Raw genomic sequence first — 17,561 nt, forward strand, 5'->3', positions numbered from 1 at the left:
TCCCGTCCTGGCTGCGGTGGGACGCTGTTCCCGAGGGGGGTCTCCCGTGGCAGGGAGGGTTTAGCAGGAGTTCTGGTGCCTCTTATGGAGGGAAGCGAAAACTCCTGGGGTTTCAGCAGCTTTTTGTTCCCACGGGACGAGGCAGGTCAGGGGAGAACTGGTTCCTTGCTCAGAAATTGAGAGACACCGAAAATTTCTGGTTTCGTCGCCCATCCCTTCTCCCCTCTCTTTCCGTCTTCTCCCAGCCCTGGCACTCAGCGCAGGAGCAAATCCAGAGGAGGCCGTGGAGCTGCTCCAGGGGCTGGAGCCCCTCTGCTCTGGAGAGCTGGGAATGTTCACCTGGAGAGGAGAAGGCTCCAGGGAGAGCTCAGAGCCCCTGGCAGGGCCTGAAGGAACCTCATAAAGAAGGACAGATTTTTATATGGCCTGGAGTGACAGCAAAAAGGGTTTTAATCTAAAAGAGGGTTGGTTCAGACTCAGATATAAGGAATAATTGTTTTAATGGGAGGGTGTTGAGGCCCTGGCACAGGGTGCCCAGAGAAGCTGTGGCTGCCCCTGGATCCCTGGAAGTGTCCAAAGCCAGGCTGGATGGGGTTTGGAGCAGCCTGGGACAGTGGAAGGTGTCCCTGCCCATGACAGGGGGTGAAACTGGATGAGCTTTAAGGTCCCTTCCAACCCAAAACATTCCAGGATTCTTGATTTCAAATCAAGAAAAAAAACATCAAAAATAATTTAAAAAACCCCACTCAAACATCCTTGATTCCATGATTTGTACTCATTCCACTTCCTGATCACAGAATCAAACGCACCCTGCTCCTACCAAATTCCCCACATCCTGAATTTTCCCTCCAGCTTTCCCCAGGGCCCTCGGGGTTGAGCGTTTTCCCAGCAAAGTTGCTGGGCACATTTCGAGGCTGCCTGGCCTCGGCTCACTCCTGGGCTCGGGAACGAGGTGGCACCGTGGGTTCCAGAGTGAAACCTCCAGCACCGACCCCAGCCCGGGCCTGTGCTGACGTCCCAGTTCTCCAATCGTCTTGACGAGCGCCGAGACCGACTCCCGTCCTCTCCCGCTTCCACCAGAGCAGCTCAGGAGCAAAATGGTGTCTCTGGGAAGGAAGGAGCCGAGCCTCTCCTCGCCTGCCAGGCAGCTCAGCCGTTCCCTGGCTCCCCTCCAGCTCCAACGCTTGCTCCCTTCCATCCTCACCTCCCCAGGCTCCAGCTCGGGAGCGGCAGCGCCTCGGATGCGGCAGCATCTGCCGAGCGGGAGGAGGTGTGGAGCTTCCACGGAGAGCGTGGGCGAGACGCTGCTCCCGGCGCTGCCCGGCTCCCTGATTGAGAATTAACCCACCGGCGCTAATTGCGTTCATTAGCCGCAAGCCCCGTCGCTCTGCAGCGGGCAGAGGAGGAGCGCAGCTCATCCCCACGGCGATGGGTTTGTCCCGCGTGTCGCTGCAGGAGGGGTTGGACACACCAGGGAGCGGGGGGATTCTCAAATCCGGGGTGAAGGCCAAGGATGGGTTGGGACGGGACGTTCTGAGGGAGAGCGGAGGTGCCGCTGCCTCCGTCCTTTGTCGCTCTTGGCGGCACGGACGGCGTGTGACGCTCGTGTGGCTGAGGGCAGCCTGGGGACGGTGCCAAGCGCCTGCTCTCCGTGCTGGAGCTGTTGTGCCCGTCCCGCTCACCTCGAAGGTCGCTGCTGTTGTGGGGTGGGAGAGGGACACTGACCCGGGAGCTGCAGGGATGGGACAAGGGATAACGGGTTCAAAGCGAAAGAGAGGAAGTTGAGGTTGGATGAATGGAATTCTTGGCTGGGAAGGTGGTGGCACAGGGTGCCCAGAGGAGATGTGGCTGTCCCTGGATCCTTGGAAGTGTCCAAGGCCAGGTTGGGCAGGGCTTGGAGCAACCGGGACAGTGTGAGGTGTCCCTGACATGGAAGAGGGTGGCACTGGATGGGTTTTGATGTCTCTTCCAACCCAAACCATTCTGGAATTCCAGAAAAACTAAAGGAGGCTGAGGCAACAGGGAGTCCCTGCCCTGCTGACACCGCTCCTGGAAGAAGCTGGAGGAGATCCAGAGGATGGGAGAGGAATGGTCCTAAAGGGAAAGGGAGGCAGAAGCCCCCCTGGATCCCCCCTGAGGCCACGGAGGGGGCTGGCTCATGGCAGTGCCATCCCTCAGCCGGTGCCAGCTGGAGCGCCGGGAAGGGCTGGCACGGAGGAAATGTCAGGATGGATATTGCAGCGGCTCGTCACGCTGTCACCGCCTGCCTGGCTGCAAAGTGCCACCCCAGCAGGGCGGGGGACGGGGGCGGCTTCGCTCCCAGCTGGAGCTCATCGCCTTCTCCAGGGAAAAAAACCCCTTCAGCTGGAGCCTTCAACCGGCGGCTCCCCAGTACAGATCCGTGCTCCCCAGTACAGATCTCTGCTCCCCAGTACTGCCCAGTACAGATCCCTGCTCCCCAGTACAGATCCTTTCTCCCCAGTACTGCCCAGTACAGATCCCTGCTCCCCAGTACAGATCTCTGCTCCCCAGTGCTGCCCTGTACAGATTCCTGCTCCCCAGTACAGATCCGTGCTCCCCAGTACCGATCTCTGCTCCCCAGTAGAGGTCCATGCTCTCCAGTACAGATCCCTGCTCCCCAGTACAGATCCTTTCTCCCCAGTACTGCCCAGTACAGATCCCTGCTCCCCAGTGGTGCCCTGTACAGATCCGTGCTCTCCAGTACAGATCCCTGCTCCCCAGTACTGCCCAGTACAGATCCCTGCTCCCCAGTACAGATCCTTTCTCCCCAGTACTGCCCAGTACAGATCCCTGCTCCCCAGTGGTGCCCTGTACAGATCCGTGCTCTCCAGTACAGATCCCTGCTCCCCAGTACTGCCCAGTACAGATCCCTGCTCCCCAGTGGTGCCCAGTACAGATCCCTGCTCCCCAGTACAGATCCTTTCTCCCCAGTACTGCCCAGTACAGATCTCTGCTCCCCAGTGGTGCCCTGTACAGATCCCTGCTCCCCAGTACAGATCCTTTCTCCCCAGTACTGCCCAGTACAGATTCCTGCTCCCCAGTGCTGCCCTGTACAGATTCCTGCTCCCCAGTACAGATCCTTGCTCCCCAGTGGTACCCAGTACAGATCCCCGCTCCCCAGTACAGATCCCTGCTCCCCAGTGGTGCCCTGTACAGATCCGTGCTCTCCAGTACAGATCCGTGCTCTCCAGTACAGATCCCTGCTCCCCAGTGGTGCCCAGTACAGACCCCTGATCCCCAGTACAGCTCACTTCTGCCAGCACAGCACTCCAGTGCTGCCAGTACAACTCCCAGAGGTCCCAGTAAAGCTCCCAGCGCTCCCAGTACTCCCCACTACAGCTCCCAGCGCTCGCGGTACACCCCAGGCCAGTACCCAGTACAGCTTCCAGTACCCCCCAGTATAGCTCCCAGCGTTCCCAGGGCATCTCAGTGCCCCCAGTACCCCCCAGTACAGCTCCCAGTACAGCGCAACACAGCCCCCAGTTCTGCAAAGCCCCGCCCCTCACACCGACCCCGCCCCTCACATTGACCCCGCCCCTCACACCGACCCCGCCCCTCACACCGACCCCGCCCCTCACACCGACCCCTCCCCTCGCACCGACCCCGCCCCTCACACCGACCCCGCCCCTCACACCTACCCCTCCCCTCACACTGACCCCGCCCCTCACACCGACCCCGCCCCCCACACTGACCCCGCCCCTCGCACTGACCCCGCCCCTCACACCGACCCCGCCCCTCACACCGATCCCGCCCCTCACACCGACCCCGCCCCTCACACCGACCCCGCACCCCACACCGACCCCGCCCCTCACACCGACCCCTCCCATGTTCCGCTCCGCCCCCTTCCCGGCCCCTCCCCTTCTGCCGCCGCGTCCATACGCAAGGCATAGTGGTCACTTCCCCTCCCGGCAGCCCTTTCCCCTCTCTGATTGGTCCAGGCAGCCGCCTCTCAGCGCGCTGACCAATGGGCGAGCAGAACGCCGCGCAGGGGGCGGGCATTCCCGTCCTTCCGGTCCGTGCGGCGCCGTCGGCGCGGCCTGAGAGGGGGAGGTGGCACCGGCACCGGCACCGCGATCGGGATCGGGATCGGGATCGCGATCGGGATCGGGATCGGGATCGGGATAGGGATCGGGATCGGGATCCGGGTCGGGATCGGGGCCGGCTCCGGTACCGGGATCATGTTCCGCCGCAAGCTCTCGGCACTCGACTACCACAACCCCGCCGGCTTCAACTGCAGGGGTGAGGGGCTGCGGCGGCCGGGGGAGGCTGGAGCAGCCTGGGGCAGTGGGAGCTGTGGGGTGGGATGGGCTTTAAGGTCCCTTCCTACCAAACCATCCCGAGATTCCATGAATAAAGCTCCTCCAGAGCCAAAATACCCCAGCTGGGCTTTGAGGGAGCGGTGACAGCCCGGAGCTGTCACCTGCTGTCACCCATTTTGAGTATTCCTGTGTGCCCCCACAATTCCCAAATTGTGGAATTCCAGTCCATAAATAACGGGGTTTGGGGTCAGCGAGCAAGAGGAATCGACTGTGAATGGAAAAAAAATGTGCGGCCACAATATTTATGCTGTGTTTTTTGAGAGGGATTGGGGGTTGGTGCTGCGTGTGTTGTGTTTCTGCCAAAAACAGAACTAGAAACTCAAATTTTCATTTTTTTCACCCTTCTTTCTGTCCTTTGTAAGTTATAATTATGTTCCCACTAAAAATAATCTGCTGGCTGATGCCTTTAATGAGGTCAGTCAGTTACAGCCAGTTTGAAAAATGCAAAACGCTCAGGGCTGATTTTTGGTCAGGGAATGCACAATTTTAGTTGGTTTTTTTTAGTATATATATATATATATATATATATAAGTATGAGGTTTTAATGGTAAAATTGCTCAGAGGCGTCGAGATTTGTATGAATCGGATCAAAACTTATGATGTTTTTGATTTCCTGCTTTGTTTCCTCCTCCCCGCAGATGAAACAGAGTTCAGGAATTTCATTGTCTGGCTCGAGGACCAGAAAATCAGACACTACAAGATCGAGGACCGGGGCAATCTGAGGAACATCCACAGTGAGGAGTGGCCCAAATCCTTTGAGAAGGTATTTTCCTCCCTCCAAACGAGTGTAAGCGTTGGTGTAAATGATCTTTCACAGCTGCTGTCGCTGTGCAATGGAAATAACTCTGGATCTTTGTCCTGTTAAGAGTTCTAGGAATTTAAATGTCTTGTTGAAGCCAGACTGGGGGAGTTCATTACAATGGGAGCATTTTGTGCATAGTTTTCCCTCAGCTTTGTTTGTTTAATAGGTGGAGTATCCATCCTAATCTGGTTTTTGTGGGTTTTCTTTTTGGTTTTTTTTTTTTTTTTTTGCCTGATTTGATTCAGCTCTTGAAGCAGAAGGGAGACTGACTGCAAATAAACATTTTTTTTTTCTGCATTAACGCTCCTCCTGTACCAAAAGGAGGCGGGTGAGGCTCCTGCAGGCCTTGCCAGCATGTGGGGGAAAGCTCACCCCTGCACCTCCTGTCATTCCAGATGGATTTTCGGAATCCCTGGGTGTTCCCTGTGCTCCTGAGCATTTGCAGCCACCACGAGGCTCTCGAGCTTTTCCTCTTGCCTCCCATTTCCCTGCTCTGTAATTCCCAGTGCCCATTCATCCCAATTTTTTTTTTTTTTTTCCCCCACCTCCTGGAAACAATTGCTTTGCTCACTGCCCAGGAGTCGCAGTGCTCAGGAAGAACCTGAATTATTCCAGAGAAATGGGAATATCTGGAATTCCTGGCAGCTGTTGTGGTGCCTTTCCTGGCTTGCTGAGAGTGTCCTCTCCAGAATTTCCAAGGAATTCTCTCTCTCCAGCCCCTGGCATCCTTTGCCCAGCTGTGTGGCACTTCTGTCCCTGCAGCAAAGGGACACAACAGAATGCCACCACGCCCTGGATTTTGGGAGCCTTGGCAGCAGCCAGGGCTGGATCTCGTGTGCTGACACAGAACCTCAGCCTGGTTTGGTCCTCTCTTGTTGAACACAATCCCTAAAAAAAGGAAAATTACTTCTCCTGCTCCAGGGAATCCTCTGGCTTGTGGAAGCCTTCATTCCAGGTGGGAAGGCTTTGTTCCAGTTTGTTCCTCCTTCCCTTGCTCCGTTTTGCTCTGCGACGTGAGCAGAGAGTAAAGCAAGGGCGTTTTGGCTTCCCTGGGTGCAGTCTGGCGATTAAAAAAACATTCATTAAATAGAAAATTCCATTAACCAGGTGTCAGACTTGAGCTAGAGGCGGGTTGGGACACTCCACAGCAGGAATTTCACAGTGGCTCCTCTTGTTAATGAATGTTTCCTGTGAGGCCTGTGGGAAAGCGACTGCTCACACAACGGTTCTGTGCTCCCAGCTGATTCATCCAGGTCAACTAAAATCCGTTTGTTTTTCTCTCCTTTTTGCTCCCCAGTACATGAAGGACGTGAACTGTCCCTTCAAAATACAGGAACGACAAGAAACGGTGGATTGGCTTCTTGGCTTGGCTGTGAGGCTGGAATATGGGGATAATGGTACGAGGGAATGCAGTGGATGTCTCAGAATGGGAGGGGAATGGGGGGGTTCTGATTCGTGTCACAGGATCCCAGCGTGGTTTGAAGGGACCATGAAGAGAAGGGACCTGAAAGATCCACGGGCAGGGACACCTCCCACTGTCCCACGCTGCTCCAAGCTCTGTCCAGCCTGGCCTTGGGCATTTCCAGGGATCCAGGGACAGCCACAGCTTCTCTGGGCACCCTGTGCCAGTGCCTCCCCACCCTCCCAGCCAGGAATTCCTTCCCTTGTGTTTGGAGGGGCTTTGCAGCGTTCCCAGTGCGGGGTCACTCCCTCAGTTCCACGTTCCGTTTATTTACCTTGGAGACAATTTCACCTCCAACCTTTATTGTCAAGGCTGTGCTGTCCCCGTGCTTTGGGACAGCTCCATCCACTGCCCAGCCTTCCTTTGGGAAGCTTTGTTGGGACAGCTCCATCCACTGCCCAGCCTTCCTTTGGGAAGCTTTGCTACAGCTGGGAATTGGTGGGCAAAGAGCAGAACGTGTCGTGTCCTCCTTGAAGCATTCCCGTATTTTCTCGCTCTTTTTTCTGGAGAATCGCAGAGAGATTGGGATTGAAAGGAACCTGTGAGGACCTCCCAGTCCAAACCCCTCTGGGCAGGGCTGTATCCAGCCAGGCCAGGTCGCTCCCAGCCCCATCCAGCCTGACCTGGAACACTTCCACACAGGATGTCCTGCACTTCTGCAGGTGCCTCAGGTAGATCTTCAGCAAGTCGGGATTTTCCTTCAGCTGGGAGACCAGCTTGGAGGTCTTGCAGGAGCATCCATCCTTCTCTCCTGATCTCTGGAAGGGGTGACAGCGTGGTGACAGGGACAGGGGCACCTCAGGCCTGGCTGGGCTGCCCCAGGGAGCAGCTTGTGTGGGAATCACGGAATGGTTTGGCTCGGGAACTCCCTTAAACCCCATCTCATTCCAAACCCCAGGAATGCCAAGCCCCTCCTGGTTTTCTCCACGGTGCCCAGCACCCACCTCTGCCTGCAGAGGCTGGACACAATCTGGGAAAGCCCTTCCTTGTCCCCATGGGCTCCTGGCACCACCCTCCTGCCCCTTTCCCCCCGTCTCCCACCTTTCTCCAGCGGTTCCTGGCTTTCCAGCCGAGGAAAACCGCCAGGAGCAGCAGGCACAGGGCTGAGGTGCTCCAATAAAGCGCCTCCAGCACCGTGATGCCCTGCTGGGCGCTGCCCTCCTCCAGCTCCAGGGGAGGCACATCCCACACCAGGGTGGCCCAGGAGGGCGGGCAGGAGGGGCTGCTGCCGCCGGGGTAGAAACAGCTGAGCCCGAGGGCCACCAGAAGGAGCTGCTCCAGGCTGGGCATCCCGCTGGGATCCCGCTCAGGCCGTCCCCGTGCGGCACCTGGAGCTCCGCGGGGCGGGGACGCGCGTTGTCACCTGCGCCCTGGCGCCGAGCGCGCCGCGATGTCACAGCCGCCAGCGCGGCGGGCGGCGACGCCTTGCCCGTTCTGGAGGTTCTTCCGCGCCCTTCGGGAAGTTCTCAGCGAAGTCGGGCGGCGCCAAAAGCGCGTTTGGCTCCTTTCGGAAGAAGCAAACCCCGGGTTTGGTGTGCTTGTTTGCGCCCCGTGCGCGGGGGAGCCGCCGCTTTTCGGCCTGGAGCGGCGTGATTGCGTTCGTTGTTTGATTTCTGGACGGAGCCAGTCCCATTGTAGATGTTCATCCTCCTTCTCCCTGGGGGGATTGCCTTCATGAGAACTTCCTCTGGAGCGTATGAAATGAATTATATTTAGTGCTGCATTTATCTAGAGGAGTTATTCTTAGACTTTTTTTTTTATTATTTATTACTATTATTTTTTTTTAACGAGGAGTAGATGTGGAACCCTTGGGAACTGGGACAAGGTTATTGGAAAAGTGGAGTTAAATCTCCCCAGTCACCCCAGTTCCGTCTCCTCGTGGAGGGAGTGGGAATACAAATGTAATTACGAAATAACAGCAGCCAGAGTGCTGGTTTTCCTTTACCTTTAATTCCTGCAGGGCTGAGCTGTGCCCAGAGCAGGGGTGGGATATAAATACCCGTGATGTGACTCTCAGCCCCTCGTGATGGGCAGAATGAGCCGCCTGTTCCTTGGCATGGTGTGAAAAAGGAGGAGTTCAGGAGGTTCCATCCTCCAAAGGCTTGGAAAAGCCTTGTGTGGGCTGTGAAGCAAACCCTGAGCTGGAAATGTTTTATTTGCTCGTCGCCCCCTAATTCTTGATCCCTGCTTGAGGCAGAGGGCCCTGGAGTGGAGCTGATGGATTTTAAAAGCGGCAGATCTGGGAGATCCTCGTTCAGCCTTTCTGGGGTGAGGCTGTGAGGAAGAGCATCCTGCCCTGTATGGAAGTGTGGAGCAGGCTCTGAGGCCGCTCCTGGAACCTCTGGAGTGGCAGCTTTTGGTACCATTAATGGGGAGCTCCAAAATCCCAGTTTATAACCCCAGAAATCTCCGTTTATAACGCCACTAGGCTCTTACCCCACAAAAATCCAGCTGTAACACCGCAGCTCCCTGCTAAACTTCGTGTCAGTTCTTTTTGCCTGAAGATTTTTGTCTTTGCTTCCTCTGGTTTTTTTTTGCAGCTGATAAGTACAAGGATTCCACCCCTGATGGTGCTAAAAACGCCGACAACACAGCCAAAAACGCAGAGCCACTGATTAACCTGGATGGTGAGTGTGCCACAAGCTCCTGGATGGGAACGTGCTCCGTGGCCCGTTGTTGGTTAATCCCGTGATTTTAAAGCCCCATTTAAAGCTTCAGGAAAGCAGAGCTGAGCATTTACGTGAGCAGCTTGGCTCTGTGAATGGTGATTATTTATTGCAGGTGAGGGAGAAGTAGCAAGATGCCTTCAAAAATAGAATTATCCAAGGCTGGTTGCTTCCATGCTGTCAGGATTTTTCATGTTGGCTCAGTCTTCCCCAGCTGTTCTGTCATAATAATTTTAATTAATTTTTTTTCCCCCTGCTAGGCACAGTCACAATAAGTGGAAGTGGTGGGGAAGAGCTGCTAAAATCAACCTTAAATCTTCGAAATCTTTTTTCCATTCCTCCATCACCAAGAGGGGAGGGATCAATCCTGCCCTCATCAGCAGCAGTTCTGCTCTGCAGGGATTAAAAAAAAAAAAAAAAACCAAAATAATAAAAAGAATGTCCAGAAGAGAATATCTGCCTGTAATCTGCTTTATTTGCAAAGCCCAGGGCTGATTGCTCTGTAGCCAAATCGTTTTCCTCACTTCTGTGTATCCATGGCCTTGGAATCATGGAATGAAGATTGGAAAAGCCCTCTAAGATCCCTGAGCCAAACAATTAACCCAGCACTGCCACATTCACCACTAAATAATGTCCCCAAGTGCCACATCCTTGGTTTTTGGACGCTCGAAGGATGGTGAGGAATTGCCTTTGTCCATCCTTGAAAGCAGTGCAATACCATGGAATCAGGGAGCCAATCCTGCCTGCTGGAATCAGTCAAACCACAACAAATTACCATTTATTTTTAATGATAATCCTTTTTTTTTTTTTTTTCTTTTTTTCCCCACAGTGAATAATCCTGATTTCAAGGCTGGAGTGATGGCTTTGGCTAATCTGCTCCAGATCCAGAGACATGATGATTACTTGGTGATGCTCAAGGTGAGTTTCACACTTTTCCCACCTCCTTTTTTTTTCCTCCTTTTCCCCAGTTCCTGGTGCCTGTTCGTAGCTTGAGGTGCAGTTACTGATAAATACGAATTTTTAGGCAAAGAGGGGGGGAAAAAAACCAACCCCATCTCAGTGTCTTTTCAAGCAGATAAGAACACAGAAGAGAAATCCTGGAAATTCATGCCGGGAGAATTATCCTGATGAACAGTTTTAGGTGAGTTCCTTAAGGAACATCCTCAAAGGAGAAGGTTCTGTCCCAGTGCTGGGAATGAAGAGGAACTTGAAAATTCAAAAAGTTAAAGATGCCAAGGATGTTTTGAAACAACAAAAGTTTCCTTTTTCTTTTGGTCTGTGAACTGTTTACTCCTTGTCATTACTGGAATCAGTTTCATTTGGTTTTGGCAACTAATTATGGGCTTTAAGTGCACTAAATAGGCAAATTAATTTTCTAAACCATCTTTTTTATGCCTTTAAGAAAATTTCTGACTTTCTGATGGAACTCTGTAGATTTGGGATCAAACTGTATTTTTTTAAACAAAAAACCCCACATTATTGAAGAGAGTGTAAAATCCCAAGTTCCTGCTTGATCATGTCATAATATGGGAATAAACTTGGTTTTGTTTGGCATTAAAATAAAAGCATTTCACTGAAAAAAAAAACCCCAAACATAAAGTTCTTCTCATGACAATAGCTGTGACATTTGTTAAACTTATTTTGGAGGAACCAAAAGCTGTTGGTATTGGAGTTTATTTAGTGTAAATCTGTAATTCTTGGAAGAGTATTCTGGTCACTTGGTTTCTTAAGGAATTCTCAGCCTAAAGTTATTCCATCCATTTTTTTTCTCCTTCTCTCCAGTCTGGTTTCCTACTTTCTCTTCCTAAAATGTCCTTTTTTGATCTTGAAGGAGCGTGGAGATCTCATACATCAACCCCCTTCCAAAAACCACTCAAAACCCCACAAAGATCAGTGAAAAGGGGCATCAGGGAGGGAGAGGAGCCCCTGGCTGTGGTGATATTGAGGATTTGCAGCGTGAATGAGCTCAGCTCTTATCAAAATTCCTTCAGCTCTTCTCCCAGGCCTGGCAAACTTTACTGGGTGTATAATTCTGCATAAATCTATTTACGTTTCTGTCACTATTTCCACAGCTCTCTCATTTTTTTTTTTTTTTTTTTTTTTTTTTCCCAAGACAGATTTGGGCAAATCCAGCCTGAATTTCCTTGCTTTTAATTCCACTAAGCGTGGATTCCTGCAGTGAAAATCCACATTCCAGGAACGATGCGAGGCTGGTTTTGGGGTTGAGGTGATGATAATTAGAAGGTGTCAGTCAGGCTCTTTCACTCTCCCCCACAACAAGCAGGTTTGCAGGGAATTTCTGATCCCTGTCCAGGCTTGGACACTCAGGAGTGGATTTTTTTGGGGGGAGAGCCAAAAAGGGTTGCAGGCACACCACAGACATCTGGCCAGGGTGAGCAGAGGTTTAGATCATTCTCTTCATCATTTTCTTCACTGAAACCTGGCAAGTTGCTCAGAAAGCATCTGTGGGACACAGTTGGATATTTCCTAATGCCAGAGGCCCTTGGAATTCTCCTCCACAAGGTCTGGTTTCACTGCTGGAATTCAACTCCCCATCAGATCATTCCTTTGTCCAGGCCACTTCCTTCAGGGAATGATTTCTAGAAATATTTCAGTGACAACGTTCTGGTATCAGCTCAGCTTCAGTCGTGACCAAAACCGGGAGAAATCCTGGGGGAGAAACACGGAGCTGCCTCTGTCACTTCTGGCTGCTCGTCAGGGACAGTCTGGGGAATGTGCTTGACAGAGCCAGTTCTTCTCTGCTCTGGAGATCTGCCTGCATGGTGTTCCTGCAGTTATTTTGGGAGGCATTTGGAGCTGTAGGTAGCAGTAACTGATAGCTCTGATAGGATTTCGCCCTGCCGGAGCCAGGGAAAACAGATGAGCACCAGGATTGTCAAAGTCAAGGCTGCTCCTGTTCCCAAAGGCTCAGACGAATTCTTTTCTGCTCTCAGTCTTTTCCAAGCCTGCCTGGGAAGCTTTGCTCCGGGTTTCTCTGCGTTTGGGAGGTGGTTCAGCACTTCCCAAAAGGTGCTGGCGGCAGGATTTCCTTCCCAAGGCAGCGTTTCCTTTCTGGAGAGGGAAGGAAACTCTGCATTGTGCTGCGGAATTAGAGGTGTGAGGACTCAGGGTGCCGCTGCTTTGGGGTTGTGATCAGCTCGTTGTGGAATCATTTGGATTTGTTTAGGTTGGAAAAGACCTTTGAATCATTCCAGCCTTTTAAGCCATTCCCAGCGCTGCCCAGGCCGCCGCCGCCACGTGTCCCCGAGTGCCACATCCACACAGGGTGGAAATCCCTCCAGGGATGGGGACAGCACCGCTGTGAAACCTTTTCCAATGCCTGTCCACCCTTCCCAGGAGGAAATCTTCCCTGATACCCAACCTAAACCTCCCCTGGCACAGCTTGAGGCCTTTTCCTCTTGTCCTGTCTCTTGTGAGGAGATCCTGACCCTCCCCTGGCTCCTCTCCCTGATCCTCCTTTTCTCCAGGCTAAAAATCCCAAGTTTTCCAGGCTTATTCCTTGCATTTTGCAGCTGCTGTCCCAGGAGTGGCAGGAATTAACGGTGTGAAATCAGTGTCCTTGTCACTTCTGGTTAAACTGCCTTGCACACCTGGGTGAGGTCCCACATGCCAAGATTATTCCTAAATGGAAAGATTTAAGAGCTGGGAGAGTTTTCCAGAAAAAAAAAACGAACAACTGTCACCAGGCTGGGTTTGAGGTTATAATTTTGGCTCTTTTCCCCTTGGAACTACTGAGAGATGCCTCAAGACGTGAATTAATTCCTGTCCCCTTTCCCTGTTTTTCCCAGGCAATTCGGATTCTGGTTCAGGAGCGCCTGACACAGGATGCCATAGCCAAAGCCAGCCAGTCCAAGGAGGTTTGTACCCATGGCCAGGGTTAATTATTCTGTGTTAATTAATGGAGATAAAGCTCTGTCCCCCTCAGTCAAAACCAGTTCTGTGCCAACACTCCATTTAGAAGGGAGGTGGAAGCTTCCTTTATCCCAACCATCCCGATTCCAGCAGATCCGCGGGATTATGGAGGGCAGCACACAAAGCTGGCTTTGTTCCATCTGAGTAGGAATTTCTGAGTGAGAAATCATGGACCAGCTCTTCCCTGAGGTATTTTCCAGAGGGTTATCCTGGCTGTTGAGTGCAGCAGGCCTGGAGTGTGAGGAGAAATGCACGGCCTGGCTTTTCCTCGGAATTAGCTGTGAAGAGGTGGAAATGTTCCTTGTGTGGAGCGTTTTGCTTCATATGGACACCTCAGACGTGTTCAAGGAATGGGATGTTGGAAATCCATCTCTTCCCAAAAAAAAAAAAAAAAAAAAAAGGAGCCAGGAAGAAAACTTCTGAAGGAAATTTCTGCCCTGAAACTCAAGATTTTGGCAGAATTCTTTTGCTAACCACCAGCTGTCTGTTGGGAAGGTGTTCACATGTTCCTGTGGGTTTTTAGTTCGTGATTTCCTCCTCGTTCCAGATCTCTCCAGCATTTGGCAGAGCTGGAGAAGGTTGGGAAAGGTTGGAAAATGTTGGAAAGGCCAGCCTCACCTGTCCTGCAGGTCTATGAGTGTCCCTGTCTTTGAGCTGGATCTGCTCAAAGAGCCCAAATTCCTTCTTTTTTATTTTTTTTTTTTTTGGCAGCTGCACACAACGATCCATGCTTTATTTATTTTTGCTTGTTGTTATTACATTGTTTGTTTGTTTGTCTGTTATCATCCCCCTGCTGCTGATGTTTTCCAAGTGGGACTCACAGGTGCTCCGAGCTGCTGCAGTTGCCAGGAGCATTGGAAGGGTAAATCAAAAGCTTTGGACTCGCAAATCCATAAAACCGTTCAAAGAGCAGGGAAATAGGAAAGCAGCTGAGCCTGTTGTCTTCATTTTAGGTTCTGTAATGTTAATAAAAAGCAGCTTTTAGCTGTTGTTTTCATAGCTGCACAGCTGGGGACAAAATGAGATTTTTCTTGGAGGAGCAGGGTATATTTTTATTTTCCTGCCAGGGAATTGTTGGTTGTCTGATAGATTTTTCAAAGCATCAGCGGGGCTGAGATGTCTCTGTCTGTGAGTTAACCTGGGAGTGTGTTTTCCTTAGGAATGCCGCATTCCAAGGGGTGTGCAGGGAAAGGGGGTGGTTAGAAGCAGGAAAATCCGTGCCAGGAGGGATCGTCAACATCTTCATGTGCCAGGGGGGAAAAAAAAAACCCAAAAAAGGAAAATTTAGATTAATTCTTCAGGTTTCGAGTGATTTGTAAATGGCCAAATTTTTGTGCCGCTTTCATAAAAGAAATTGGCAGGGAATGAGGCTGGAAATGAAGTTGTCTGTGTAGTTCCTGATGTCAAGGTGCTCTTTTTTTTTTTTTTTTTTTAGTTTTACTCCCAAAGGCAGCTTTCCAAAAAGGATCAAACTCAGGGAGGGTAAGGAATTTCCTGCTGCCAGGTGACACTGGAGGAACCTTGGGGAATTCAAACACAAAGAAAGGGATGCGAGGGGATAAAACCCCCCAGAAATTCACAATTTTTCCTTCTCGTGTGACTCGAGAACACCCCAGGCTGGCAGGGAGCTCTTTGGAACCTTCAGATCTTTTAAAAAAAAGCAAAAAAAAATCCATGTAGGAAGTCTGATATTCCTGGAATCTTTCTGAGGTGGCTTCAGTGGCATTTTTATTGCCAGCTTTAACGGTGGAGATGGATTTTTAAGATTGCAGTTGAATGTGGATTTTTACTGTAAAGGCTGTGGAAAAAAAACCCACTTTTTGCAAAATGAGTTGCAGCCTCCAGTTTGTGTTGATCAACTCAGATTTTCTTTTTTTTTTTTTTTTCCCCATGTGCATAAAAGCCTTTAAAGGAAATTTTCACTGTCTAAAAAGCTTTACAGCCCCGTTCCCTGCAGAAATTAATGAACTCCCATGTTTTCTTCTTGTTGTCGTGCAAAACTCAAGGCTTTTTGGCAAACGTTGCGAAAACTTACCGAGGGCAGCAGAAGGAAATTCTGGGATTTGGGAATGTTTTCAGTCTGATTTGAAGTGCATGCTGGAGCTCCCTGAGTGATGATTTAGTGTGACCACTCCTCTGCAGCTGGACAGAGCCACGCTTAGAAATGACCACCAATAAATTTTGCCTTTGCAGCGTTTTTAACAGAGAAGAACGTTTAGAAAGTGGAATATTTTGCTTTATCCCCGAAGCTTTGCGCTTGAGCAGATGCTCCTGGGCGCGTTGTGAGCTCAGCAGAACTCGATTAACAGCGGATTTCTGCAGCTCTTTGCAATCTCTCTTTTGCTCTGCTCCAAGGCTGGCAGCTGTTGAAAGGCAGAAGTTTCTGAGAAAGCCCAGTTTTGTTTTCCTGGGAAGCTGCTGGATTGGGGGATGGCTCCCAGTCCTGGCCTTTTAAGGACTGAATGCAGGCACTGTGTATCCAATGAGGGATTCTTGAGCAGGAAGGTTTTTTTCTTTAATAACACTCCGTGTTTCAGGGCACAAAGGGAGTTGTTTTAGGCAACCACGGTGACTTTTCAAACTCCCCACACGTTTTTGTCTAAGCAGAACCCCGTATTTTCTCCCCCAGTTACCTGCTGTACTACTTGATTTTATTTACCAAACGCCTAAAATTAAATTTTAAACTTTTTTTTTTTTCCTTGTTTTGTTGGGTTTTTTTTGTTCCTTTTCCAGGGTCTGCCTGTCGCTCTGGAAAAGCACATTCTTGGATTTGACACGGGAGGTGAGCACTGCTCCTAATGTGACTTTTAAATGGGAATGTTTGCCTTTGACAGAGTTATTACTGTCAAATCCAGGGCTGATGTGGACAGTAAAAAAAACCCGGAGTGGAAAGAATTCCTCCCTCCCAGCTGGTTATTTATGAGCACTCCTGAGCGTTTTGGGTTTGGAAGAGCAAAGCCTAAACCCAAGCCGTTTGGAATGTTTAAATAACAGCTTTTAACGGCAGCCCAAGGAATGCATCCCGCTGTTTGTAAATCCTGCTGCCACCAGCAGAGGACAGCTGTGCCGCTTCCGTGGATTTCAGCTGCCTCTCTTTTTTTGTTGTTTGTTTTTTTCCCCTCAAATCCCATCGAGGCGGCTCAGGCTGGCGTGAGCTGATGGGTTATTGATAAACCCGATGGATTATTGATAAGGAGCAGCCAGGTGACCTGGGGCTCCACGGGTCTGGCTCCGCTTCTGCTCCACGTCCCTCAAATCGCTGCTTGGGGTGTTTCTCACCAGCCTTGGAGCGGGAGGTTGGAATGAGATGATCCTTAGGGTCCTTCCAGCCCAAGCCAGCCTGTGATTCCCTCGTTCCCTGGATGGTGGGGAGGGTTTGGAGATCACCCTATCCCCCTCCAGCAGCAGGGAGAGTTGTTCTCCGTTTTCCAGCCTGGAAACCACCAGCAGGAACAACATTAAAACTTCCTCAACCGCCCCTCCCGTGAGCTGAAAATGATGGGTGTAACTCAAAGCCCTCTCTGTGCCCCCTTCTCCAGATGCCGTTATCAACGAAGCTGCCCAAATTCTCCGCCTGCTGCACATCGAGGAGCTGCGGGAGCTGCAGACCAAAATCAACGAGGCCATCGTGGCTGTCCAGGCCATCATTGCTGACCCCAAGACTGACCACAGACTGGGCAAAGTGGGGAGATGAAGGGACAAACGCCTTCGGCCCCGTGCGTGCTCAGGGCGGTTCGGAACCACGCGCGGCTCCCGCGCCGGCGCGCGCCTCCAGACGGGATCGATTTGCCCGTTTTTGGAAAGAAAACGGGAAATTGAATTCTGCCTCCTGATGAATTACCAGTTGTTTTTGTTTTCTTTAAATAAATGAAATTGAGGGAAACAGACGAGTTGTTCTGGTGAGCTCTGAGTTGGCAAATGGGACCTTTTTATTTTTTTTTTTTTTTTTTTGGTGGCTCTTTTTTTCCCATTGTGTTTGGCTTTGTGTTGAAGGGAACGTTACGTAAAAAAACTTCTTTTCCCGAGGTCCTGCCCTAAGAGCAGCTTGCTTGCTGCTTCCCCAGGCTGAAATACTCCCCTACAACCGAAACAGTGAAAAACTGAACCCGAAGGGAAACTTCAACCAACCTTTCTTTATTCCATTATTGAAGTAACCTAGAAAAAAGTGAAGCATTACAACGTAACTGGTATTTCTGAACATGTATCGGTCTGCACTGGGCAGGTCTAGGAAGGCACTTGCAAGACCCAACAAGCATGAACAGATCAATTCTAGCATATTCTTCTAATATAAATACTAAAAGACATGCATGGAGGCAGTGGTGAGAACACAGAATCATCCTCTGGGACAATCTTCATTG

The 17,561-nt window shown here is 51.1% G+C and overlaps 1 protein-coding gene across 1 annotated transcript; it reads left to right on the forward strand.

Annotated features, from left to right (window-relative positions):
* The first annotated feature begins 4,027 nt into the window (after nucleotides 1-4,027).
* On the forward strand, nucleotides 4,028-17,123 carry RTRAF (RNA transcription, translation and transport factor). The gene is made up of 8 exons (XM_040068299.2): nucleotides 4,028-4,260; nucleotides 4,979-5,103; nucleotides 6,440-6,539; nucleotides 9,145-9,231; nucleotides 10,100-10,188; nucleotides 13,080-13,148; nucleotides 15,937-15,985; nucleotides 16,743-17,123. Exons 1-8 carry the CDS (start codon nucleotides 4,200-4,202, stop codon nucleotides 16,895-16,897), a joined length of 735 nt encoding a protein of 244 aa, XP_039924233.1. The 5' UTR covers nucleotides 4,028-4,199; the 3' UTR covers nucleotides 16,898-17,123.
* Nucleotides 17,124-17,561: the final 438 nt, after the last annotated feature.

Source organism: Hirundo rustica, chromosome 6 (assembly GCF_015227805.2).
Source record: "Hirundo rustica isolate bHirRus1 chromosome 6, bHirRus1.pri.v3, whole genome shotgun sequence".
Taxonomy (NCBI): domain Eukaryota; kingdom Metazoa; phylum Chordata; class Aves; order Passeriformes; family Hirundinidae; genus Hirundo; species Hirundo rustica.